The sequence below is a fragment of the Trichechus manatus genome, unplaced genomic scaffold, assembly GCF_000243295.1.
Source record: "Trichechus manatus latirostris isolate Lorelei unplaced genomic scaffold, TriManLat1.0 scaffold00227, whole genome shotgun sequence".
Taxonomy (NCBI): domain Eukaryota; kingdom Metazoa; phylum Chordata; class Mammalia; order Sirenia; family Trichechidae; genus Trichechus; species Trichechus manatus.
In genome coordinates, this window is record NW_004444163.1 from 637,087 (window position 1) to 662,505 (window position 25,419).

At 48.1% G+C, this 25,419-nt stretch overlaps 1 protein-coding gene across 4 annotated transcripts in view; it reads right to left on the reverse strand.

Moving 5' to 3' along the window:
- The window catches only part of GRAMD1B (GRAM domain containing 1B), a 207,533-nt gene that overhangs the window by 21,875 nt on the left and 160,239 nt on the right, over positions 1-25,419 (reverse strand). For all 4 annotated transcript variants that reach the window (XM_023742967.1, XM_023742968.1, XM_023742970.1 and 1 more), the window contains exons 4-10: positions 20,747-20,767; positions 10,369-10,453; positions 9,737-9,840; positions 8,847-8,942; positions 7,518-7,598; positions 5,095-5,210; positions 2,894-3,050 (exon numbers count right to left, since the gene is read on the reverse strand). In XM_023742967.1, the coding sequence (XP_023598735.1) occupies positions 2,894-3,050; positions 5,095-5,210; positions 7,518-7,598; positions 8,847-8,942; positions 9,737-9,840; positions 10,369-10,453; positions 20,747-20,767 (660 nt within the window). The remainder of the gene's footprint in view (positions 1-2,893; positions 3,051-5,094; positions 5,211-7,517; positions 7,599-8,846; positions 8,943-9,736; positions 9,841-10,368; positions 10,454-20,746; positions 20,768-25,419) is intronic.

A 25,419-nucleotide genomic window follows, 5' to 3' on the forward strand; every position in this document is an offset into this window, starting at 1 on the left:
TCCATTTTATGAGAGGGTTATTTGCCTTTTTGTTGTTAAGTTATTGAAGTTTTAGATATATTTTGGTTATGAGATTCTTGACAGATGTATGGTGTCTGAAGATATCCTCCCAGTTGGTAACCTGTGTTTTCACTTTTTTGGTAGAGGCGTTCGATGAACAAAAGTTTTTAATTTTTATGAAGTCCCATTTATTTATTTTGTTTTTTGCTGTTTGTGCTTTTGTTATTATATAATTCATTGCGAAAAGCTAGGCCCAACGGCATTGCCCCTGCATTTTCTTCCAAAAATTTTATGGTTTTAGTTTTCACATTTAGGCCCTTAATCCATTTTGAATTTGTGTTTGTGTATGGTGTAAGGCATGGATCCAGTTCCATTTTTCTGCATGTGGAAATCCAATTTTCCCAGCATCATTTATTGAAGAGACTCTTCCTTCCCCATCAAATGGACTTAGCACCCTTGTAAAATATCAGTTGACCATAATGTGTGGGTTTATTTCTGGACTCTCAATTCTATTCTATTAGTCTATGTGTCTATTGCTATACCAGTACCAGGCTGTTTGGATTACCGTAGCTGTATAGTATGTTTTAAAATTGGGAAGTGTGAGTCTTCCTACTTTGTTCTTCTCTTTTAAGTGTTTTCACTATACAGGCCCTCTTGCTATTCCATATAAAGTTGAGGGTTTTTCTATTTCTGTAAAGAAGGCTTTTGGAATTTTGATTGGGATTGCACTGAATCTATAAATTGTTTTAGGTAGTACTGGCATCCTAATAATATTAAGTCTTCCAATCCATGAAAACAAAACATCTTTCCTTTTATTTAAGTCTTCTTTAATCTCTTTCAGCAATATTATATAGTTTTCATTGTATAAGTCCTTCACATCCTTGGTTAGATTTATTCCAGTATTTTATTCTCTTAAATGGCAATGTAAATAGAATTGTTTCCCTAATTTCCCTTTCAGATTTCTCATTGCTGGTATATAGAAACCCAACCGATTTTTGTTTGTTGATCTTGTACCCTGCAACTTTGCTAAATTCCTCTACTAGCTCCAGAAGTTTTCTTGTAGACTCTATGGGATTTTCTATATAGGATCATATCATCCACGAATGGAGATAATTTTACTTCTTTTCCAGTCCAGATGCCTTTTATTTCTTTTTCTTGTCTTATTGCTCTGGCTAGGATTTATAATACAATATTGAACAGAAGTGGTGAGAGGGAGCACCCTTGTCTTGTTCCCAATTTCAAGTGGAAAGCTCAGTCTTTCTCCATTAAGTATAATGTTGGCTGTGGCTTTTCATATATGCCCTGAATCATATTGAGGAATTTCCCTTCTATTTCAATCTTCTTTAGGGTTTTCACCAAGAAAGGGTGTTGGATTTTATCAAATGCTTTTTCTGCATCCATAGAGATGATCACGTGGTTCTTTTCCTTTGTTCTATTGATGCAGTATGATTGATTTCCTAATGTTGAACCATCCCTGCATTCCTGCAATAAATCCCACTTCGTCACGGTGTATGATTCTTCTAACATGCTGTTGGATTCTGTTCGCTTATAATTTGTTGAGGATTTTTGCATCTATATTCATAAGAGATTCTGGCTTGTAGTTTTCTTTTGTTTGTGGTCTCTTTGTATGGTTTGGATATCAGAGTTACGTTTGTTTCACAGAATGAATTAGGGAGTATTCCTTCCTTCTCCATCTTTTGGAAGAGGTTAAACGGTATTGGTGTCAACTCTTCTCTAAATGTTTGGTAGAATTCCCCAATGAAGCTATCTGGTGCAGGACCTTTTTTTTTTTTTTGCTGTTGTTGGGAGGTTTCTGATCACTGATTCAATCTCTTCACTTGTTATGGGTCTGTTGAGACTTTCTATTTCCTCTTGAGTCAGTGTGGGTAGGCTGTGTGCTTCTAAGAATGTGTCCGTTTCATCTAGGTTATCCAGTTTGTTGCCATGCAGTGGTTCATAATATTCTGTCATAATTCTCTTTACTTCTATTGGTTCAGTTGTGATGCCCCCTCTTTCATTTTTTATTTTGGTTATTTGCGTATTTTTCTCTTCTTCTCTGTTAGTCTAGCTAATGGTCTGTCAATTTTATTGATCTTTTCAAAGAACCAACTTCTGGTTTTATTGATTCTATTGTTTTTCTGGTTTTGATTTTATTTATTTCTACTCTGATTTTTGTTATTTCCTTTCTTCTGGTAGGTTTAGGCTTAGTTTGCTCTTCGCTCCATAGAGTTTTCTTGGCTGTAATCTTTATGGAGGCAGATTCCCAGGTCTTTTCTTCTGTGGTGCCACTGGGTGGGCTCGAATTGTCAACCTTTTGGTTACCAGCAGAGTGCAATACATTTGCACCACCCAGGGACCTTATATTTATATATATTTTACTGGTTCTATTTCTCCAGACAACCTTAAGGTGGGCTGACTTGGAGCACCCACCAAGAGCAAACCTCACACAATGGACTTGGGTCAGGAATTCTGAGCTTAATACCACGTTATACCTGGCTTTTGCACCAAACTCTAGACCTCTTCTACAGTAGGTCAGGGAAGGACACTGGCAAAAAGATTGAGAAGGAACATGGGAAGTGGCCTAAAGGTGGGCCCGCAAGTTTGAAAGCTATACAGAGCAAGGTGAAAGGAGAAGCTCTCTGCAAGGGTTTTCATCCTTTCAGCATTCAAACAAAATCTTGCACCCCAGGTACCGAGAACCCAGTTCTGGACCCTGGGACTATATTACTAGAATGCAGAGAGCCCAATCTGCTCCAGGATGCCTCCTTAACTAAGCTCAATGTAACAAACCCTGCCTCTGCACACTCCTCAGGATGGGATCCTGTGGAGTAAACTAAGCTGGGAAGCACCAGCCACTGGACTGGGGGTGGAAGCAAAGGGCTTCTGTTCATACCGAGACGGGGGCTTCGCTGCTCCCTGTAGAAGTCAGTGTACTGTTGGTGATGGATTTCTTGGGCAGCTGTGGACTGGCATCCGGCTTGGTCTCTATGCTGCTTTTAGACGAGCTGTCATTCACTTCATTCTCTTCTATGGGGATCTCCTCACAGTAGCTGAGGATTAGGCACAGTGATCAGAGAGAAGACACCAGTGAGCTCACATTAACCTCAGTGGTCAAAATCACCAGCTATTCTAAGAAACTCAGACCTGTCTACTTATCCAAAACTATGGGCTTTCCTGGTTCTTTGCTCTGTATATGATTTTCCTCTTACCAAAAACTTCTCCTTTCTCCTTGCTCCCCTGAAATCTCCTTCCCACATACCACTTTCCTGCCCACATAAAATTTCCAGCTCCAAACTCACTTTTCCTAAGCACCCTCCTTAGATTTATCCATACGCCTAAATATGCCCCATTATACCATACCAGTTACCATCAAGTCAATTCTGACTCATGGAGACCCCATGTGTGCAGAGTAGAACTGCACTCCTCAGGGTTTTCAAGGCTATGACCTTTTGGAAGCAGATCCCCAGGCCTGTCTTCTGAGGCACCTCTGGGTGGGTTTGAACCGCCAACTTTTTGATCATAGTTGAATGCTTAACCCAGGGACTCCTTACCATTGTTAACTATTTTACCCACTGGTACCCATTCCAACCTGACCATTTGAATCCGATATCTGGGCTCTGAGCCTACAGTCTATATCCCACATGATGACTAGGACAGCACTCTGAACACTAAGTGCTCTGTTGGTGGTACTGCCCAAATTCTGAATCATAATTAGTTAACTTCTCTACATTGTACACCTCAGGGTAAACCCTCCTCAGACGAAGGTGCACCTCAGGAATGCCACTGTAGCCTCCCGCAAGGAAACATCATCATCCTTATCATCAGTGTCATTATCATCATCAACATCTGACTTGTATTCTACTATACTCTGCCATCACATATTACACCTCATCTGGATCCACGACAATTCTATGTAAATCATTAGGTGTACTTTAGAGATAATCAAATTGAGACTCACAGAGATTAGGTGATACCACTGTTAAGTATCAGAATTAGTACTGGAGCCCAGATCTATGTAGTACACAGTCAGTGCTCTTTATTTGCTTTCTATTGCTCTATGCTTCTCATACTACTGCCAAGGCTCCAGGATAGTAAACTCTCTTAGTGTTCTTCCTACCTCGCTGGATGTTTTTTCATGACCTCCTCTGCTGATCCTTCCTTGCATTGGAGTGCCCATGCCCAGATCTTGGACTTCTGGTTATATTCACTTAGTCACTTGGAGATTTCAGCCAATCTCATGGCTATTCACTAATAACTAACATGTTTATGTCTCTAGCCCAGACTTCTCCCTTGTATTCCATATTCTTACACCCAACTGCTTATTTGACATTTCCACTTGGCTGTCTAACAGTCATGTCCATCTGAACATGCCTAAAACCAAGCTCCTGATCCTCCCCTAAAACCTGCTCTGACTATATTGTCCTTCTCAGCTTGGAACAACTTCATCCTTCCAGATGGCGAAACCAAAAACTTAAAGTCATACTTGCTTCCTTTCTTTCTCTCATGTCCTACACATCTGATCCATCAGCAAACCCTTCAAAATATTTCTGATTCCGTCTTCAAAGTATTCAGAAACAGACCACTTTTCATCATTTCTACTGCTACCCTTGCGGTCCAAACCATCGTCATCTCTCATCTAAATTAACTAAGTAATTCAACAGCCTCTTAATCGGTCTCCTTGCTTCTGTCTTTGTTCCCCTTCAGTCTATTTTCAACACAGAAGCCAAAGAGATCCTGTTAAAATGTTAAATCAGACCTTATCAATTATCTGTTCAAAAGCTTCCCTTGGCTTCTCATCTCACTCTGAATAAAAGTCAATCATCACTTTGGCCAAAAGACCCTCAGAATCTGGCCCCACCACCCCCTGACCTCATCCCCTATCCTCTTCTCCTTGTTCACTCTGCCCAGTCACACTGGTCTGCCCACTCTTCCCTGGCATGCTCTCCCCTCAGATATCCCCATGATTCACTTCCTCTGGGTCTTTACTTAGATGTCACCATCCCACTGGGGACTTCAATGCCATCCTACCTTCTCCTCAGGGGCCCCTCATCTGAGAGGACTCCCAATTCCCCATGCAACCTACTCTCAGCTCACCCCATCGTGTTGAAGTCATCATCAGGGGGCACATAGTCCTCATCATCACTGGTCAGGCCCAACTCATTCCCATAGCACTGGTGAACAAAGTGCCAGAGCTCCTTGGGGCACAGAGGCTGTGGGGAGAAAACAGGTGACTCAGATCATTCCTCTTTCAGGTCCCCATCTCTATGCAGAGGCACTGAGCTCAACTTGCCTCTCCGTAACTGAACCATGAGGAGAGCAGCAGCCTCCCTGACAACGTCTTCCACCTTCTTCCTCCTCTCAGGGATCTCAGCAAAGATCCATACCTCCAGGTTGAAGACTGGTTTTAGCAAGGCCACGAACTTGGTCATTCCTTGCGTGTGCCTTCAACTAAGTTTGCAGAATGGGACCAACTGTCCTCTTGAGGATGGTAACTACTCCATCTTTTGTGCCTATTGATGAGGTCTAGCATTATGGTATAAACCAATGTTACCTGGGGTAGAATACAAAAGCACTGAGCTTCTCATTTGCACCGCAGAAGGTGAAGGTCTCCTGAGCTAGTCTCCCACCCGCCACAGAAATCTTCTATACGGGATGGTGGCTACGAGGCCCTGGCCCTACTGGGTCACTTCCAAGAATGAGGTTGGACCTCAAAGATAGCCCATTCCATTGCCAGAGGGTTCCTGTGGTTAGAAAGAGTCCCACATTCTCATTGTTTAAGGGGCCTGAAAAGTCATCTCATCCAACCCTCTCTCTGCTATCTGAAAGCTTTCTTTTTTATTCTCAAGCAGAATCAGTTTACCTGAAGTTCTACTCATTAGTTCTAGTTTTTCCTAATTGCCCTGAGTGTCTACATACAACAACAAAATCCCATTGCCGTCAAGTCGATTCTGACTCATAGTGACCCTATAGGACAGAGGAGAACTGCACCATAGGGTTTCCAAGGAGCAGCTGGTGGATTCAAACTGCCGACCTTTTGGTTAGCAGCTGAGCTCTTAACCACTGAGACACCAGAGCGCCATGGCCTCCATAAAAGCTCTGTGCTGCATTCCTACCGGGATTGAGTTCTCCAGGGACTCAGAGTTTTTGGAGAGAGATAAACATCAGAGGTAGGGGCTACAAGTAAGTCCTAGGTTGGGAGGAAAGGGGAAGGTGATAGGGATCAGCATGTGAAAAGAGGGCAGGAACATTAAGAAAAACAGGTGCAGTCAATATGTTAAAAAACAAAACAAACTTGAAGAATATTTGCCACCAGGAGTTTTCATAAAGAATCTAGGAGCTCCCTGATTCCATTCTTTCAAGATATGGCTAAAGAAATAGGCAGCTGGGGAGATGCCATGAGCCAGAGTTCTGCTTCTCCAACTTAGGAGAACTGCCCAGAATGGCATAGTCAGGACCCATCTCTGGGCTGGCAGGGCTTGGGGTGGGAGCTCTCTGAATTGGCCCTCACAGAACCAGAGGGTGGCACCTCTGTCTCCTTCATCTAGACCTCTCCACTCCCATCTCTGGACTCTATGTACACCATCAACCCTTCCTGGGACACATTTGCCTCTCTGCTAAACTATGTCCTACCCTTCTTTAAAGTCACCTTATCTATGTGGCCATCCCTGACCTGACCACCTGGCCCAGCTTGCCTGACCATCGTCGGGACAAGCACAGTTAGCAGACCCTGTTCATCATCAGGCAGAATTCTTACAGCTCTTCTGTGAGCCATCTGCCAACCATACACATGACCCCATGTCTTACTGAGAAATGAAAATAGGTAGGGACTGAAAATTCAAACCTGCCAGTGGAGACTCAAAGACATTATCATTTTACCATTCTTGATAGCTAATAAAGGCAGAGGATCTCAAATACGTTATCAGGATTTGTAACAGGGCTATAGCCTCTCAGATTAGAAGAAACTCTAAATAATATATCTACTCAATTTTCTTTAGAGAGTAATGAATTTGGGCAAGAGTCCAGGCAGATTCATGCATATGTTTATATACATACATGTCATATCATGTATACATATATGCTTTCTTATGTCTCTTTCTCTGGACCAGAGATTGTTCTCCAAAACTCCAACTCCACCTGAGTAGAAGTTCTCTCAGGGCAGAGACCATGACACTGCCCTCCTCTGTGTCTCCTCACAGAGTTCTTCAAACACTTGAGTCGTCAGTTGGTGGCAGTGAAGTGCCTGAGAGGATGAGTACCTTACTCTTGTCAGCATTGAGACCATTCACATGACAGGGTATGCCACTTTCAGGGCTCAGGGCAATACTACCAGTGTGAAAAGCAGTGACTCACAGCAAGTCTGGGGGATTTTCAGTACCACGAAGAGACATGGGTGTCTTTGGCAGTGGCCAGTACCACAGTGAAAACACCTCTCTCCATGGGGTCCACCCACAGAGAGAAAGAACATTCTTGGTGGATGTACATGCTGAATATGAAGGAAGTAGCTGGGTAGAACTTGCCTTTTCAAGGAGAGCATTCTGCCAGAGTCGGAACATCATCATATATGTCCTATCTCGGGCTCCAAATGAAGTGAAAAAGTGCTAGATTGGAAGAGAAAATGATTAAGAAATGCCTGTTCAGACTTTCAATATAATGAATGGAGACACAATGCACCTTCCTTTAAGAAAACTTACTGATTTCATCCCAAAATACTACTAATTCTCAGTTATCCGTGATCATGGCATAGGGACTTTAGGAAGAGGGGTAAGCACAATGAAAGACTAAGTAACTGGGAATTCCAAGTTCCCACTGTAGCCAAATCCTTTAATTATCACCCAAGCTTTCCTTAGGTCTTCTCTCTCTGGTTTGAAATTTTCATCTCCATAAAAAATTTCCTACTATTTACCGGAACTTGGAATTCAACTAATACTTGAGTATTAGTAGGTGCCAGGCACTAGTCTAAGTATCTGAGGGAGCATCAGCAAACAAAACAGAAAGAGATCCCTGCCCCTGTGCAGCTTACACATTAGTAGGGTAGGCACCCCCGTATCATACAGGAAGGTGACAGAAACCAAGGTTTTACTGAAGACATACAAGGTGCTCCATAAATGCTACTTCATTTAAACCACACAAAAGCCTTGGAAAGAAAACATAATTGCTAACAAGTAATACAGAAAAATAGAGACAAGGTGCAGCATCCTGTATAATCAGAAAGCTGGTGAGTGCCAGAGCCAGAATTGAACCTTCTGACCCCAAAGCCACTGAACTGCCCAAATCCAAGGGAACTGTACACCTTCTCTTCAGCAGAAACCCAGTTCACACCTAGCCCTAACTCTATTGATCTTCAGGTTCTGGTTAAAGGTCAAAGGTTACAGTATTTTCTATGCCCTAAAATGTATCTAACAAATTCTGGACAATCACATCCTATCAGACTCCTCTGATTACCTCCTTAAGAGATCACCTGCTAGGCTCATACATAATCATAACCACTTGCACTGGTATAGCACTTTACAATTTAGTGTTTTTAAATATATGATGGCATTTCAAGACTCTGTTAAATAGGTCTTGCTGGCTCCATTTCACACATGAGAAAACTGAGGCTCAGAGAAGTTACATAACATGTCTACTGTCACAAGACTTCAGTTCAGGTGTTCTGGCTCCAAGTTCAATGTTCTGCCCCTCCACCCGCGCCACTGCTCAGACTCCAATTGCCCCGCCCACCCTGGAGATGCTTCCTGCAATCTGCAACCCCCCAGTTCTAACAGCCACCATTACTGCAATTTGAGGGCAGAAATAAGAGAATAAGGGGAGTGGGGAGAGTGGAGAGCTCAGGACTGGACTCCACTTACCTTTTCCGAGTCAGTGCAAACCTGGATGGCGTTGGGAATGAGGCGAGCTGTTTTTTCTTTAGTCATGGAGCAGATGTCTTTCAAACGGACTGTCAACTGGCATCCCCACCAGGATACAGAATGCACAACAAGCAAGAGGAAGCATTGCAGTCAGGCAAAGAGTGTTCTCATGGTACCAGCTCAGACAGAGGAAATCAGATCACAGCTCACATATTTCTAAACCTAGAAGGAACCTCCTAAAGCAGAAATCATCTGGTTTAGCCCCTCATTTCATGGAGGCCACACAACTAGGTAGTAACTGAGCCTCATCTAGAGCCCAAGGATAGCTTGATTCTTGGTCCAGAGTGCGTTCCCATTTCTACACAATTTACTAAATTTGGAAAGGCCCCATCATTTGTCATGTAAACAATTGTGAAACATTGGGCTGGATAGGACCATAAAAGTCTAGTTTATCTTTCTCTCACCTTATTTTATAAGATGAGGAAACAGAGGCAAAGAAAGAATAATGGATTAACCTAACATCATACAGCTAATGAGCTGAAGATCTCAGAAAGTGTACAAGCCATTTCTTCTGAGACCCAAGGCCAAGGCTCTCTTTACTCTGCTATGCTGCCTTCTGCAGTGATCCATGCCAAGTATTTACTGTCTTTCCCAAAAGCAAATGCTCTTAACATTCTCTTCCACACCAAAGAGGAAGGGAGAAGAAGGCCTGGTAGAGGAGATCCCATTATTGGGACTCAGAATTGGGTATCCTTGAAGACTCAGGCGCATGTTTTTGTTAGTCATGCGAAGGCTTTAGGTAGAGCACTGAGTCAGCAAAAGGGAGAAAGTGGGGCAGCTTGCTCAGCCATGGTCAAGGGATAGCCCAAGGAGCAAGCCTACATCTTTACCAGAGTTTCCCAGCGGAAGATGTTGCTGTAGAAGCAGATCCAATTTTCAGAGAGGTAGAGTCGGCCCTGAAGAAGAATGTCTCTTTGGAGAGCACATGAGTAATCTGTGGTTGGATGGAGGACAGGGGAGCTCAGAGGCAGGAAACACGTTCAGCAAACCTTTGCATACTAGGCAGGTCACCCCTCCCAACAGCACCGGAGGACCCAACAGCCCACCACCACCAAGGATGGCCCTAGCATCTCAACAACAGGAACATGAAGGATGTAATATATGCTGTGAATGAATGAAAGTATGAATGATATAGCAGAGGAGGGGGCCAGAAAGTAAGAGGTAGAAAAGGCCAATGAAATTCACCTAGCCCCCTGCCATCTCTAGTTACTCCCAATCCCTTGGATTCCTTGGCCGTCTGCAGAGGTAAGAGTGCCATGACTCCTTCCAGGTAGGATCTAGAGGCTGTCACAGACTTGAGGCCCAGCCCTGAGCCCCAACTGCTAGGGTCAGTGATCCGGACTTCCCCTCTCCCTGTTCCCAGATGGACAAGTTGGCTCCAAGCCAGCTTCTTTCTCTAGATAGAAGCAGCCCGAGCGTTCTCCCTGGGACTCCCTGCTCCCACTGAGGTCACCAAGCTCACCAACAATGAGGCGCTCCGTGTCTGGAAGTTGCTTAAAGAGCTTTCTGAAGTCTTCATTTCTCTGCTTGTAAGTGGGGCTTAAAACCTGCAAGACAATGGCCAAGGTTAGCAGGATGTACCCAGCTTCTGTGGGGTTAGAGAGGAAGGCGTGTGCTGGAGGATCAGTTGCTTGTGTGTTAGACAGACAAAGATGAGGCTCTACTATGCCACACATGCTGGAAGGCCGGGGTAGGCAAAGGGGAACTGGTACAGAACAACGGAGCAGACAGAACTTGACAATGCAAACGGCTTTATATTCACTGTTCATCAGTGAGAAGAAGTCAAACCTACTAATCCAGGGCCCACAGTACATCCTAAGAAAAGAAAGGAAGAACACCTCTAGGGAGCATCATGGGACCCACATGCCAGCTACTGCTCTTCTGACTTCTGCCAGAAGGCAGAACCACTCAGACATGAATCAGCTGTTCAAGGGGGCTTCCCCAGCCCCCTAGCAAGACCAGCATAGTATGGTGCCCAGTGCACCTCTCAGAAAAAGTCATTGCTGTGACTACAAAGTGAGCAACTGGCTGGCTGTGTGTGACAGAAAAGAAACAGCTAACACATAAAACCAATGCCAGAATAAACACATCTGCTGAAAACTTAAACCTCATCTTGCACACTGGAGGCACCTAACCTTCATTCCTTCCCCTCATCCTGACAAGATTATCTAAACCCAACCCTTACGTTATCAATGAGGAAACTAAGGCCAGCAAGAGGTCACCTGCCTGAGGTAACCCAGCTGGTCAATGGCACAGCTGGAGCCTGAATCCAGACCTCTGGATTCTTGGTCCTGTGCTCACCTCCTACTGCTGCCTACTGTACCAGAGGCCCGCTCTGCCCACCTAACTTCTTATGGGTGCCTCAGTGCAAATTCTTATGCCCATAAGCTGCCTTAGCAAATCCTTCTTGGAAATTTCATGAACAAGTTGAATAAATAGGAATCATGCCCTTTCAGAGCTTACCAAAAAAAATAAAAATAAAAATTGTTCCCCATAGATGAAGGGCACCCAAGGGTGATAAATAAAAACAAGTGCAGTACTCAGGAAGAGCCATGCATCACACCACACTTGGACAATCTGTTAACCCACTTATGCATGGACGATGCCGCTGACCCTCCACCAGGAGTGCATGCATGGCTGTCCCAGCGATGGTGATGGACAGTTCTTGGCCATTTACACTTTCTTATCCTCTCCCCTGGGTATCCATGGGCATAGAACTGTGCTGACACTGGAATGAGCTTTGGACTTTTCATTTTTGCCTTTTCGGCAAAGCTCCCTGTCCCACAAGGAAGCAGAGGCTGTAGCCTTGACCGCATTATTAGCACACTGACCACCTGAGCTAAGTGGCCCAATGGTTTTTGTACTATAGGAAATAGAAGTCTTTCAGGAAGTTGCTGTTGCTGTTAGTTGCCATCAAGTTGATTCTGACTCAGGGTGACCCCATGTATTACAGAATAGAACTACTCCATAGGGTTTTCTTGGCTGTAATCTTAACAAAAGCAGACCTCCAGACCTTTCCTTCTGTGGTGCCGCTGGGTGGGTTTGAACCGCCAACCATTAGGTTAGCAGTCGGGTGCAAACCATTCGTGCCATCTGGGAACATTTTCAGGAGGATGTTGCTGTTTCGACTCATAGCAACCCCATGTGACAGAGTAGAACTGCTCCATAGGGTTTTCTAGGCTGTTACCTTTATGGGAGCGGACTGCCAAGTCTTTCTACCCCTAAGCCACAGTGGGTTCAAACTGCCAACCTTTTGGTTAGCAGTCAAGTGCTTAACCATTGTACCACTAGGGCTCCTTTCCAGAAGTTAGCGGGGAGAAAAAGGCATGACTTTAGTTTGGGAAGGTTTTCCAGAAGAGGGAGAGATGATAGCACTTTCAGCCATTTTGTCTATGGTTAATTTGAATTTTAACTTTTGTTCTTGGCTTATTTATAAAATAAGTTGCACACGCAATAGTGGGTTACCTTCCCAAATGCTGTATTGTCATAGAGCCCAAACCTCAAAAATCACCGGACATTGGGAGTGAATACCTGACTGCCAGCCTACACCATGACAGCCATGGCTGGAAAAGACCTCAGGATACAATGTTTCTTTGGCTCCTATGTTAGTTTCAAACTGGTACTGAGATATCCAATCTAGATGGCCCTCTGGCCTCTAAGAACAAGACACCTATACACTGAATTCCCTTAATGGTCATCAGTAAGTTCTTAATCACGTCTCACTGACTTTCTAGAGCTAACATGTAACGAGTATGTAGCACACACTGTCATAACTCCTTCATATATACCATTTCATTTGATCACAGGGCTATTTTTATTATCTCATTTAACACATGAGGAAACTGAGGCACAGAGTGGTTAAGCAACTTGCCCAAGGTACATGGATGCTGAGTGGGAGAGTGGAATATGAACCAAGGTGTCTGGCTCAGAGCTCCTGGTCTTTCCTCCATGTTGTCTCAAGGGTAGTAACTGCTCACAGTACTTGTGCCAAGAGGGAAACAACGTGGATGCCCCAGAAGAGCACCCTCTTGGGTCTGAGATGTTCACCTGCTTTGGGGGCCCCACTAGCCTTCCATGCCCCTAGTGAGTCTTTTTATTTATAAAGTTCCAATATCAGCCTAAGGACCAGCCTACCAGGTGGCTCCAAATTCCCTTCAGGTAAAACCAGCCATCAGGAAGCCAATTACCTGAAGCCTAGAAGTCCTCCTATTTCTAATTTTCTTTCCATGTTGGCCTCTCACCCTTGCTTCTCTCATATCCAATTAACAACTAACTCAGACATCTACAGAGGTGTAGGTTCAGGGGGGTCTAGCCATATTACCAAACTGCAGGCAAATCAAGGGGGCAAGTCGTCTCCTCTCCAAGCTGTCACTGTGAGGGGAGAGGATAGGGATCCAGCCCTGGCCTCTGGTGTCAGCTAGTCTTTACAGTGGCAGAGAATCCTTAATTCAGGTTTGCAAATAAATACTAGCCTGCCAATGTGGATTACAGGCATGCCTTTCCCTACCAGAGAGTATAAGGGACAGAGACACATTAGATGGGCACGCTCGCGCCTACCAACACACACCCTTCTTGATGCAAGAGACCATGAGCCGTCTGGGCCTTCTACTCCCGTGCTCTGAAAGCATCTCCTCCAGATATGAGGTATGGCTCACCTATTTTAAGTTAAAATGGCCAAGGAATTTGGTTCAAGGATTGTCAAATCTTGGACTCTTGGTTGGCAGAGCAAAGTGGAGAATGACAAGAGTACAACAGAGTGTCACACAGACACAGAGAAATGAGGTTGCACACTCACGGCTGGGATTTCTTCAGATCCACACCAGCAACAGTGATCCGTACTAGCAGGTAAGTCGGAAAACTTCTTCAAGTACCACCACGGGGACTGACTTTCCTGCTCCAGCAGGAGGCTCCAGAGGACCCCAGATTCCATCAAAGATTCCATAGCTCTCCGAGGCTTCCCCACCCAATGAAGCTAGTGCCTTGATACCAGATCCTCTACTGTCCCCGCAGGATAAAAGAAATTAGTCTCACTGGACTGAATACAAGGTGGCCTCTGGCTTCTAGGCAGAGGGTGTGTGGTGCTCCCGCCCGACCTCTTTTCCTCTCCCAGAGCTTTGTTCTCAGCTCAAACACTCAGGAGTGAGAGGGTGCAGTCAGCATGGTTCACAGGGCAAGCTGGCTGGCTCATTCCCCATGCCAGGTTCTGCTTCATCCCACTCGGCTCCCTGACAGTATGCCTGTCTCCAGGCTGAAGGTACCCCAGGAGGCGTGGTGTGGCACCTCCTCCTGGTCTGTGCAGACTCACTCCTGGGGCCCAGCTGAAGGCCAGAGGACGCAGATGACAAGGCAGGTGCACAGGGCTGGCTGAGGGCTCCAAACAGGAGGCCCCAGGTGAACACAGACTCCAAGCAGGGAGATGACCCCACAGCAGGGTCCAGAGGTCTTTCCCCACCAGTTACTCACCATGAAGCAGAGGGACTCACAGTTTGTCTAAAGCCCCAGCTCCCCAGTCCTGACCTCTCCCACAGAGTGGCAACCTCTTACCCTGGGTGGGTACTGGCAGCCATGACTCACACCACGGGCTGTGGCCACAGGACCTGCTGTCACCCTCCACACGCTCGTCCGTGCCCGTCCTCCCAGACCGTGCTCCTCTCCTCCTCTCGGGCTGACCAGCAAACAACTTCTTTTGTTAGTCACCCGTGACAGGAGGGAGAGAGGCAGGGCGGGTGGGCAGGCAGGGCCAGGGCCCTACACATGCTTTAAGTTATAGGATCTGGGTGATGGTCCTGGCCAGCGTCCTCCAGTAACCCCCAGTCCAGCCTGCTCCACTCCCTAGCAGATATTTCCTGCAATGGGAAGTTATTGGCCAGAGCTCAAAGTGGGGGAGGGGGAGGGGGAGGGACAGGTGCCAGGGCACTGCTGTGATGATGAAATCTGAAATTTGAGACTCAACCAGAATGTCTTTGGAGACATAATCTCCCCTCACTGACTCGTCCATCCACTGGCCTCCTGAGACTTGGGAGTTTGTCACCTGTCATTTCAGACGTGCAGGTGGTGCTGAAGTTGTGAGACAGTCTGGAGAAGCTGAGGTCCACAGCTTCAGGGTCATCTGAGGCACTTCTTCCCTTTCCAGGGGGCCTGTCCTACACCTCCAGCACAAGAAGGAGGGGCATCGAGGCCAAGAGGATTCCCTGACAGCTGCTCAGGGCTTGAGGGCAAAGCAGCAATGCAATGAGCAGAGAACTTGGCCTCAGCCAAAAGGAGACTGCCAGCTGCAGGGAAGCAGAGCTCTCAGGGAAAGAAATGGGGGCATGGCCAATGGGGGCAAGACAAGCTCCAGACAAAGAAGCTCAGGACAGGGGCTGGAAAGATTTGGATTCCCAAGCTGCTCTTAGCACTGATCCCCAGGAAAAGTCAGAGCCTTGTAACCAAGAGGGCACCTCCCTCACCTGCCCAGCTGTGCCCACCTCAGGGATGAAGGGTGCCTTGTCCTCAGAGTCTCAGTAACTCAGTTCAGCAGCACTCAAACTTCCATCCATTTAAACATGACCTAGCGAGCACAGGGAAAAATGTCCGTTCCTGGGTCCCAAGCACAAAGATTCTGATTCAGAGGAACCTGGGCTCTCTTGGGTAAATAGTGTTGGAGAAAAGAGAGAAAGAAGAGTCTGAATCCTTCCCCAGAGCGGACGCTGCCTCTATTCATCATATGCAGTAGCTTACTCCACAGACCACCAGCTTCTCCAGGAAGCATCTATCTCTTAAACAGCTTTTTATCTTTATACTTAGTATGATGCATTTCAAATATCAGGGGCATCAAATAAATAACTCCGTATATATCTCTAGAATTGTTTCTGTTTACACTGCATCTTATATGTGCACATACACACAGATCCTAATTCTATATACACAGGTCCTCAGAATCCCAGTCCCTGCCAACACTCTCTCCAGCACAAATCCGAGCTTCTCCCCACCCTGCCTGTGCCAGCCCTGTCCCAAGCAGTGTGACAGGAGAGCACAGAAGCTGTTTCTTAGGGTGACCACAATGCCTCTCTCCTGGCCACATCAGACCCCAGGATCTAGGTGGGAGAAGTTAGTAGAGGTGCCAGACCCCTTACAGTCATTCCCCAGAAACACATGTGAATTACTACAGGCCATATGAGCTGGTGGTGACTGTTAGGGCTGAGATGGGGTATGCTAGGCGCAGGATATACCCAAAGAGATAACTGCCTGCGAGATGAGTTTCAGTATGCATAAGCCTTTGTCAACTCTGCCTCCTCACAAAGGGTTGGGCAGGGCAGGTGGGAGTCTGGAGAGAGGGAATTGGCCCTGGGCTAAACGTTAACCCTACGGCAAACAGAAGGAGCTGGGACCAAGTGGTACTCCCTCGCAGCGCACAGCAGGAGGGAGGGCAGGGGCAGAGGAGCTTGGGAGAACAACAGATGGGTTTTGGTGGAGCGGTGACCTCATCTAGGAAGAAACCAATAAGACCCTCAAAGGAAACCTAACCAAGTCCAGGTAGGGAGAAGCCAGATGTGGACAAGGGGACAGAGGAGAGAGGGGGAGGTGACTGAGCAGAGAAAGGGGAGAGATTGGTGGTGGGCTGGATGTAATGCAGAAAGGGAGAGAAGGGAGTGGGGTCCCCTCAGGGGAAACAGGATAATTCTGAAGGAAGTTACGGAGGGGCATGCGTGGGGGCAGGGGCAGGAAGGCCGTTCAGGGTAATGGGTAAATACCAGAGGTGAGAGGGACAGTGGTGGAGAAAGCAGAGTTAATTCCCAGAACAAGATGCCAGTCTGCCAAGGCTATCATCAGCAGCTTCCCTTTCCGTACCAATAATTTCGTCACTGCCCACCCTCCCCCTGCACCCATTCCTACAAAGCTTTGTTCTCTTGCTCTGAAACTTATGCCAGTCAGACCTCCTGGGCCATTCCACAGGACCGGCACAATCCCACCCTCCCCGCCATAAAATTGGCATCCCCAACTTGGGGGTCTTGGGGATGTGGGGCTGTCGGGGGCTGGGCTATTGTCATCTGAGCTCAGTAATGCTCCTTCCCTGGGTTGCCATGGAGACAACTGACCAGCAGGAAAGAGGTTTGGGGCAGATGAGAAGAATACACTGGCCCACCCTGAGACTCCAGGGATGAGACTTCTCTGACCATGTGCTTCACCCAAGATGTAAGTTTGCCACACTCCAAGTAGGAGCCATCTTCAGAGGGACATGGATTATACCCCTCCACCCGAGGGCCTCGGCTAAGCCGTCTTCAACTCTCCCCTTGGCTCCCTGTTGAAGTCAAAGCCCTGGTTCTGCTTACCCCTCCATCTCATGTCCACTGGGGATGCAACTCCCAAGCTGGGGCCTTGATTAATTAAACTAGGTACTAAGGGTGGGGGTAAGGGGCCAGGATAAGGAGTATAAATGGCCCTGGAAGGAGCTCAGGGCAGTTGTAGCTGGAACGGTCTTTTAACCCCACTCTTTACCTGAATATCCCTCATTAGAAACCAGAACTCTCACACCTCAGCCTTTCCCTGTGTCCCTGGGGCCCAGCCACCACCCTTTGTATGGCCCACTCTTTAGAGTAAGGCAGTTTGTCATCATGGTGAGGACCCTCCCAGGTCTTACCTGGCTAAATAAAACAGTTTTCGTCTTTAGCAGAAGAGAGGCAGTGAAGGAAGAGGGTGGGAGGGGTGGGCCTCCTTTCATATTAGACTCTGGTTCCCTCCCACTCCTCTTCAATGGGCCTGAGGTGCTCGTGCCCCTTCAGCACCTCTACAGAGCAATGACCTTCCTATTCCGAATCTGACCAGAAGTTTTCTAACTGTCCCTAAGGTGAAGGATTACAAAACCTTAGCCTATCTAAAGGACTTCTAGTGCAATGAAGAAGCCTTAGGCCATCAGAAAAGTTGGAAAGCTTACACTAGCATCATGAGATTTTATAAAAAGGGCCATCAGCAGAGCTGAGAAGTGGAGACAGGGTATCCTTCCTGAAGGTCAGATCCCAACCAACACAGATGTAAAGTCTGAGCGTGAAGTAGGCTAAGGGAAACACAGAAAACCAGCTCAAAGCAACGGATAGAGCAAGGTCCTCCTGCAAGAACACCAATGGGCCAGTGGGGAAGGGGCAGTGCTGGGGAGTGGGGGGCAGGTCTCAGGCCTGCTTTGTGTCTTGCTCTATGCTCAGACAGCCCACCAGTTGAATGCCTCCTACTGCCCAGGGGCCTCGCCACCTCCCAGCATCCCAGTGTGCTCAGCTTCTGCCTCTCCCTTCAATGTCCAGCTGCCATCTTCATCTCCCACCTCCATGGTCATTCTGCTCTATTCCCCACTCCAACCCTGAGAAGAGCAGGGCTCAGGCAGTGGAGGTCAGACACAAGAGGCCACATCAGCAGGCCAAGTAAGGGCTGCCCAGCAACCGACCGCCCCAGAGACCAAGAAGGAGACGAGGAGAGAGCAGCAGGGGCACGATTGTTGATGGCCCCACGATACCTATCACCACCAAGCTTCTGGGAGAACCCAGTGTGAGAGTGAGTCCAGGAGAGGGAAAACCAAAACCAAGCCAATTGTGTTGAGTCAGCTTCGACTCATAGCGACCCTATAGGACAGAGTAGAACTGCCCCATAGGGTTTCCAAGGAGCGGCTGGTGGATTCGAACTGCCAAGAAAGGAGTGGAAGGTGAAAACAGATAACCTAGAAAAGGAGAGGGCAAGAGGCAGGAAAGACCTGGGAGCGTATTCTGGAAGATGATTACATATAAGGTGATTTGAAAACTAAATGAGCTCTGATAGCTTGACCATTATCTCCAGCTGCAGGTGGAACCACAGGGAACCAGGACTCGGGTCAGGCCCAGTCCTCTACTGTCTCACACGCAGTGTCTGCTAGCCATGACCCCTCCCTTCTGGGTCCCATCTGGCAGCTGGCCCATCACCCTCCCTCAGCCAGGAAGCAGATGCATTTCTAATCTGCCCCTATGCTGGGTGTTCCACATATACTTGGGGCTGAGGGAGGAGAAATTAGATATGAAAAGGTTGAGGGAGAGAGGAAAGGAAAGGGAAAAAAAGGAAGAGGATTAGAGAGAAAGAGAAAAGAAAAAGCCAGTCAGGAGAATGGAAATCAGAGAAAGGAGAGGAAAAATGGAGGGAGAGAAAAGAATAAAAAGGGGAAATCTGAGAGCAAAGGGTAGGGAAGACAACAAGAAAGGGAAAAGTGAGGCAAAGCAGAAAAGCCTGTTCTAAAGAGCAAAGGACAGATATAGGCAGAAAGACGAGAGGAAGTGGAAAGAGATTAGAAAGAAGGAAGAGCATGTGCAGGTCCAAATGTGGGTATTTTAACTGACTAGGAAGTCTGTGACCAAGGGCTTTCTGTTCCCCTTTGCAGCCACTCAGTTTTCACAATACTGATCAAAAGGGTGGGTAGAGGAGTGGAAAAGATTGCTGGACGCCCCCCAGAACAGCTTGGCCTGGGGCAGCTTCCAGGAAAGCAGACCACCCGCTCCCTCTTCTCCTTCCACTACAAGGAGCTTACAGACGAGAGATCTGGACTCTAAGCAGTGTGAGGAGCGATGGGGTGGGAGTGAGCAGGGGAGGAGGGAGTGAAAGCTATTGTTTCTCTTCCACCCCAAACCACCTCAGCTCTCAACAACCCTCCTGTCAGCACAGCCCACCAACGTTTGCCTCTTTTGGTGCTGGGTGGGGCTGAGGCTGCAAATCAATTCACAGCATGGAGGACAGTCAGGCCACAAAGCAGCTGGAAGTCCAAAGCCACCCAGCTAAACAATATGTGCCTGACTTTGGGGACTCACTGGGACCATGAGGAAAACACACACACAGGGATTTCTGATCTAAGCCCCTACATTAAACCCAGCCCTATCCCCTGCCCCTGCCCTCCCTCCCTTTAACCAGTGTCCTCCTCAACATCTGTTATCAAAGCTAGCTTCTTCTACACCGTCCCCGTGTCCACGTCTCCTCCTGAAGTAGAACCCTGGTGTGTGTGTGTGTTGTGAAGGGGGCGGGGGCGGTATTCACGGAATCAATCAGAATCAAGTGCTGAGAATGGCAGGCTCAGAGAAGGCGAGAAGACCATCTGAGGCCAGGCCATGGTTGCCAAACCCCTGGTCTCTCAACTGTACAGAGGGTGGAGTACCATGTGGCAGGGGGCCGTCTGAGGAACTTCATGGGAATGTGTGTATGACTGAAAGAATGTGGCCTTTACAGGGACTGCTCATTCCACATGCGGTTTCTGCGTATGGAGCAGCTGGCAGAAGCAGCAGCCCATGGATAACCTATGAAATGGTCCCCTTTTCCTCACAGACCCAGGAGCAGTGGATGTTTTCTACAGGGAGCGTGCCCTTGGGGATACTGAAGGGTACTGTGGGGCAGAAGTCAGATCCCATTAAATGGCACAGCCTCTTTACTAACGGGGGAAAGTCTTCCAGTTGCATTTCCACCAAAATGTCTAGGTCAAGGGAAGCAAGCTTTGGCGTTAGGTTCAGGCCCCAGGGCCGCCCAAGTCCCAGAATTCTGTCTGGACTTGGGACACCTACACCTCCCTGGCTGGTCTCCTTTAGGACTGGAAGAGCTGAGGTGAGGTGGGGATGAGCTGGGCTGTCCTTCCCAGGTCTCCTTGAATGAAATCATTCCTCTCCTGGGCTGCTACAGAAGAGAATCATTTTATCTGGCTTTGGGGGAGGGCTGGAAAGGAGGAAAGCCCGTCTTCCTTGCCCCCTCAATTTGCTCAAGCCACACGGAAGCCAAGTTGCCCTCCACAGCATTCCATTCCCCTGCCCACTGCCACTCCCCCACCCAGGTCACACGTACCCAACAAGAAGAGAAACAGGAATACTTACATTATACCAACTCTGGCTTTTCTGAAAGGACAAAACAAGAGAAGGTAAAATTAGTCAGGGAAGAGGTGGTGGGAATGGCCAGGGCATCCCCAGCCCAGTGGGAAGGTTATACAGACAGCAGAGGGCAGGTGGGGAGGAGGGGCCCAAATGCAGCTGAATGCTTCCCAGGTTGCTGCTCAGGAGGGGTCCTCCTTTCTCAAGACAGCTCCAGAAAGGAGGCCCAGGAGCAATCCATGCTGGAAGCCCCACCGCAGTTGGGGCGGCAGGCAGTGGCAGCACTAGCTATAGCTCAGCCGGAAAGGAGTCGGAGTCCCATCACAAGGTTCTTCTGACGGGGGTGAGGGATGCACTGTCGGCATCCAAAACCCAGTCCCAAAATGGGCGCTGACCAGAAGCAAAGTACAGGGAGAGACCATCCCAGCCTTCTGCTCCAAGTCAGCCTCCCCAGTAGAAGGCAGGGTGGGACACTTCAGTGGGAGGGGAAGAAAAGAGGCTACCTAAAAACATCTCTGAATTTGCTCTCAGCAAGCGAGCAGAGGAGTAAACTCCATCTTCTATCCCAACAGCTGGCTGACCTTCTAAGTGATAATGGTGGGACAGCGGTTTGGGGCTCTGCATGGAGAGTGAGGTTGAAGCAGATAATCTGTAAAGGTCCTTCCCAACTCTGTGATGCCCTCATTCAATATCAGAGAAACCAGAGTCCACCCCAGCTCCAGAGGTCAGGCATTCTCCATTCCAGCTCTGGGCACAGGCAACTCATCTTCATGGTAACTGGAAGTTTCTTAGTGAAAGGGAAGAAATGACTAAGATTGTGCCTTGTCTGTCTCCAATCCCTATGGCTAGGAGTCCATTAGTGCATATTCCACTTGGCAGACAGACACACACACACACACACACACACTTGCCATGAGGTGCAGCTCCAATAGGTTTAGATTGGGGCTGTGGTATTTTCACTTTTAAAAAGCTTGCCAAGCGTGTAATTAAGGTGGAGAATCACTGGATAGAGGGAAGCTCTGCCTGCAGTCAACAGCATAGGTCTACACCCAGAGGTGTGGCTCCTAGGGAGGATTAGCAACCCTATCCCCTAAGAAGCCCTGGTGGTGCAGTGGTTAAAGCACTCAGCTGCTAACTGACCTCAATGGCCAGAATACAGCACTGGGGCAGATGCCAGCTGGGCTCCCAATCCCTTCTGCAAGACTTTCTCCATGGTCATTTCCCAACAGAGGCTGTCACCATGGCCCACTGGAAGTCACACAGTCCCATCACAGCCTCAGCCTCTCCTCCAATCTGGAAGTTCTTAGCAGGAAAAGGGCCAAATCCCAATATTCAAAACCAACTTTTTCATCATCGAGGGAGCTATAGCCACATGACGATCCTGAACCTGGAACTGCAAATCAGCCTCTATGGCTTCTCGGCTAATGCTTACCCTCCTCTGGAAGAGGGAGGATGGAACACATAGACAGCATTGACTTGGTTTGGTCTGCACTGTGGGGCCTCTTACCTCATGGGCCCTCACACAGAAGCCTTGGCTCCATGCACAACTGATGTCATAGGGCAGGAGGCTGTGCTGACAGTCGTTAAACTACATCTCCCTACGGTGGAAAGGATGAGCTCTAGGTGCTGCCAGCCTCGACTGCCCCACATTTTCCCGGCACTCTGTCAAATCAAAGCTGCTTCACAGCTGAGACAACTCTCTGCTATGCACTCTTCAGCATCTCATCCCACTGGCCTAGCCTCCATGTAAGACTCAAGGAGGAGAAAGGTAGCAAGCACCTGGCCTAGGTGGGGAGATCTGGAATCCTTTATGAGCATTCCTCAGAGGGCTCTCCCACTGCCCTCAGGCAAATGGAAGGCCATTTTCCCTGTTCACACACTGGCACATGGACGCTTGTCCCTTCAAATCTGTTTGAGACAAAGAGCTTCAGGGTGACAAAGAGCGAGCTTCAACCAGGGAATCCTTGTCCTGTCTCTAACTAGCTGTGTGATAACTTTGTAGACAGTATTTGCTCGTAAAGCGGAATAAGAATGTGTGCTCAAAAGTGCTGAAAAGAAATGTGAAACATACTATTCCAGAGCGAGGACTTTTGACTTGTCCGTCAGCTTCAGGCTCTACCCCTAACCAGCTATCTCTGGGCAACTTCTTGACACCACCAGGAAAAACGGCCCCAGCCATCTGCATCCTCTGAGAATGCCTACTAGGGGCAGGAGACCCTGAACTCTGACCAGCCTCTTAGTGGCACTGCTTTCCTGGGACTGAGTCCTACAGAGGGGCTGGGCAGGGAGAGCCCGGTCTCATGGTTGGCAGGAAAGTCAGGGGGCTGCTGGCCGCTGAGGGTGAGAGGAGAGGCCTCCACTGGCACGAGAGTGAAGCTGCCTGCCCCTGTAAGTTAGTGGCACACCCTGACCTTGTGGAGAGGGCCAGAGGGAAGGAACAAGCAGAGCCAGGGAGTAGGGGTGATGGGTATTCTGACAGGTTATCAATGGATTTGGCTGAACAGGGAGGAGGGAGTCAGGAAAACTACCCAAAAGATAGAGCTGCTGGGGGCGGGGAATTGAGAGGAGGACATTTCTATCACCTTTCCTAGATGAAGTTTGAAGAGCAAGCACCTAAAGGAATGCCAGGCTCCGGAAACAGACCCAAGTTTCCTTGTGGTGGTTTCCTGCCCCCTACCCCCACCCCAAATCTAAAACGATCTCTCCAGTACAAAGGCTCAAGGAGTCTGGGAGACAGGGTGAGGGTGGAGGAGAGGGGGTGGGGACTACAGCAGCTCTAAGTTTAGTAGGAGTCGGAAAAGAAACTTCTTACTTTGATCAGGTTAAGTCTGTCATACTGGAAGAAAATCACAAAAATTAGAATTGAAAAAAGGAAAAAAGTCAAACAAAGGGGAAGAGGGCTGTCAGGGCCTCAGAGCCAGGGGTGATGTCACGCACCCACTGGGTTCACATTGCTGGGGGCCTGGAGGAACAAGCCCCATTTCAGGAGCTGATGGGAGCCGGAAAGCAAGTCGCAGGCTCCCTCTAGTGGCCCGCAGCCACCACTACAGAGCAGAAACTGGCTGGTGGCAAAAACTCAAGGTGTCCTGGGATTGGTGGAAAAAGACTTGAAGCTTCTGGTCCCCTCCTCTGAGCAGGGCTGAACCTAGCAGAGGTCAGGCTTGGCAGTAAAGCTGCAGGTTCACAGGGGTAGGGCCTCAGTGATTACTTAGTCCCACTCCTACATATTAGCAAATGAGGACCAGATGCCAAGAAAAGGGAAGCAGACACGGTGCCCTGGGCCCGACTCTAGGGTTCTGCCAGGGAGAAGTGAAGGCACTCCCCCTGTTCCCTGAAAAATATCTGGGAATACCTCCTCTAGGTGGTGGGCAGGAGACAGGGAGTGATGGCCGGCTAAGATAACAGCTTTGGCTATTAGAGCCCCTGTCACATCTGGTAGACCTGAGAAAACACTCCACTTGTGGCGGGGTGGTATCCGCATCACACTAGCAGACCCTCCTCCTTGCTTCCCCTCACCGCTGCAGCTTCCTTCCCCTCATGCTCTGCCCCAGGTCCTGACCTGCACAGACCCTAATTCCTAGACTGCTCACGTGTTGTTCTTCTGAAGTCTGAGTGTCCTGCACATTCATTTCCCAGACCCACCACAGCTGCCACTAATCCCACCTGTGATGGCACAGTCCCTGCACCCCAGTAAGTTGCTCCTGTGTTCCCTGCATTTAGAGGGTGGCGGTGTTGGTAACGACTGATGGAGACAATGGGGCCCAGATTTGCTCCCTATCCACGCTTAGCTCCAGCCCCTTCATAATCTTCATTTTTGCCTCTCAAAAATCCCACTCAGAGTTCCTGCCTGGCTCAGTGCCACCTGCTCCCTGAAACGCTTCCCGGCAATCTGACTCAGAAATGATTTCTCCTGCCTCTGAATTCATGCAGCAGTCCAAACCTCCCATGTGGTGCTAAAAGATGGATTTGATTTGTAGGTCATCTGGGCCCCTTCTTTGTCCCCCTTCCTAGACTGCCTTGGGGTAGGGACTCCTGTCCCCTGAAGATCTGCCATTTAAGGTTTTTAAAAAACCTCATTACTGGGTACTCACCTCCACCCATCACCTGACCAAAACAGGTGGTGATGAATGACCATAAATATCATTCTTCTCACTGAAAACTGATGGGGGTACCTTGCTAGGCATAGGGGTAAGAGAATAAGGAAGCTTAGAATTTCACCTTAGGATGGAAAAGTATGCAGACACCCTGAGCAGAAGCTGAGAGAAGGAATAACATGATCCCAAGACAGGCAGTATATGCCTCCTAGTCCCTGTATCAGCCAAGCCAGAGGTTTGAAGGAGTCAGGGGAGGCTGGCAGTGGTCACCTCAAAACCCCTGTCCCCAGACATGCCTGCACCCCAGCCACCTGATCACACAGAGAACTCCACTGGATTCCCCACTCCAGGCAGAGGTTTCAACCTCCCCTGTCCATAGCCCAACACAGTCATCCCAAATCCTCAGAGCCAAGATGTATTTCTAGCCTGAAGGTCACAGACTGCAGGATCAACTGTGTAGCCTCTTGTTCTTGCCTCAGGAAACAGAACAGCTGTTCACCCTCCTCCTCCTCCCCGAAATGCTCTCAGAGACTTGAGACTATTATTAAGTCATCCCTCAGCTTTCTCTTCTTCAGGCTACATCCC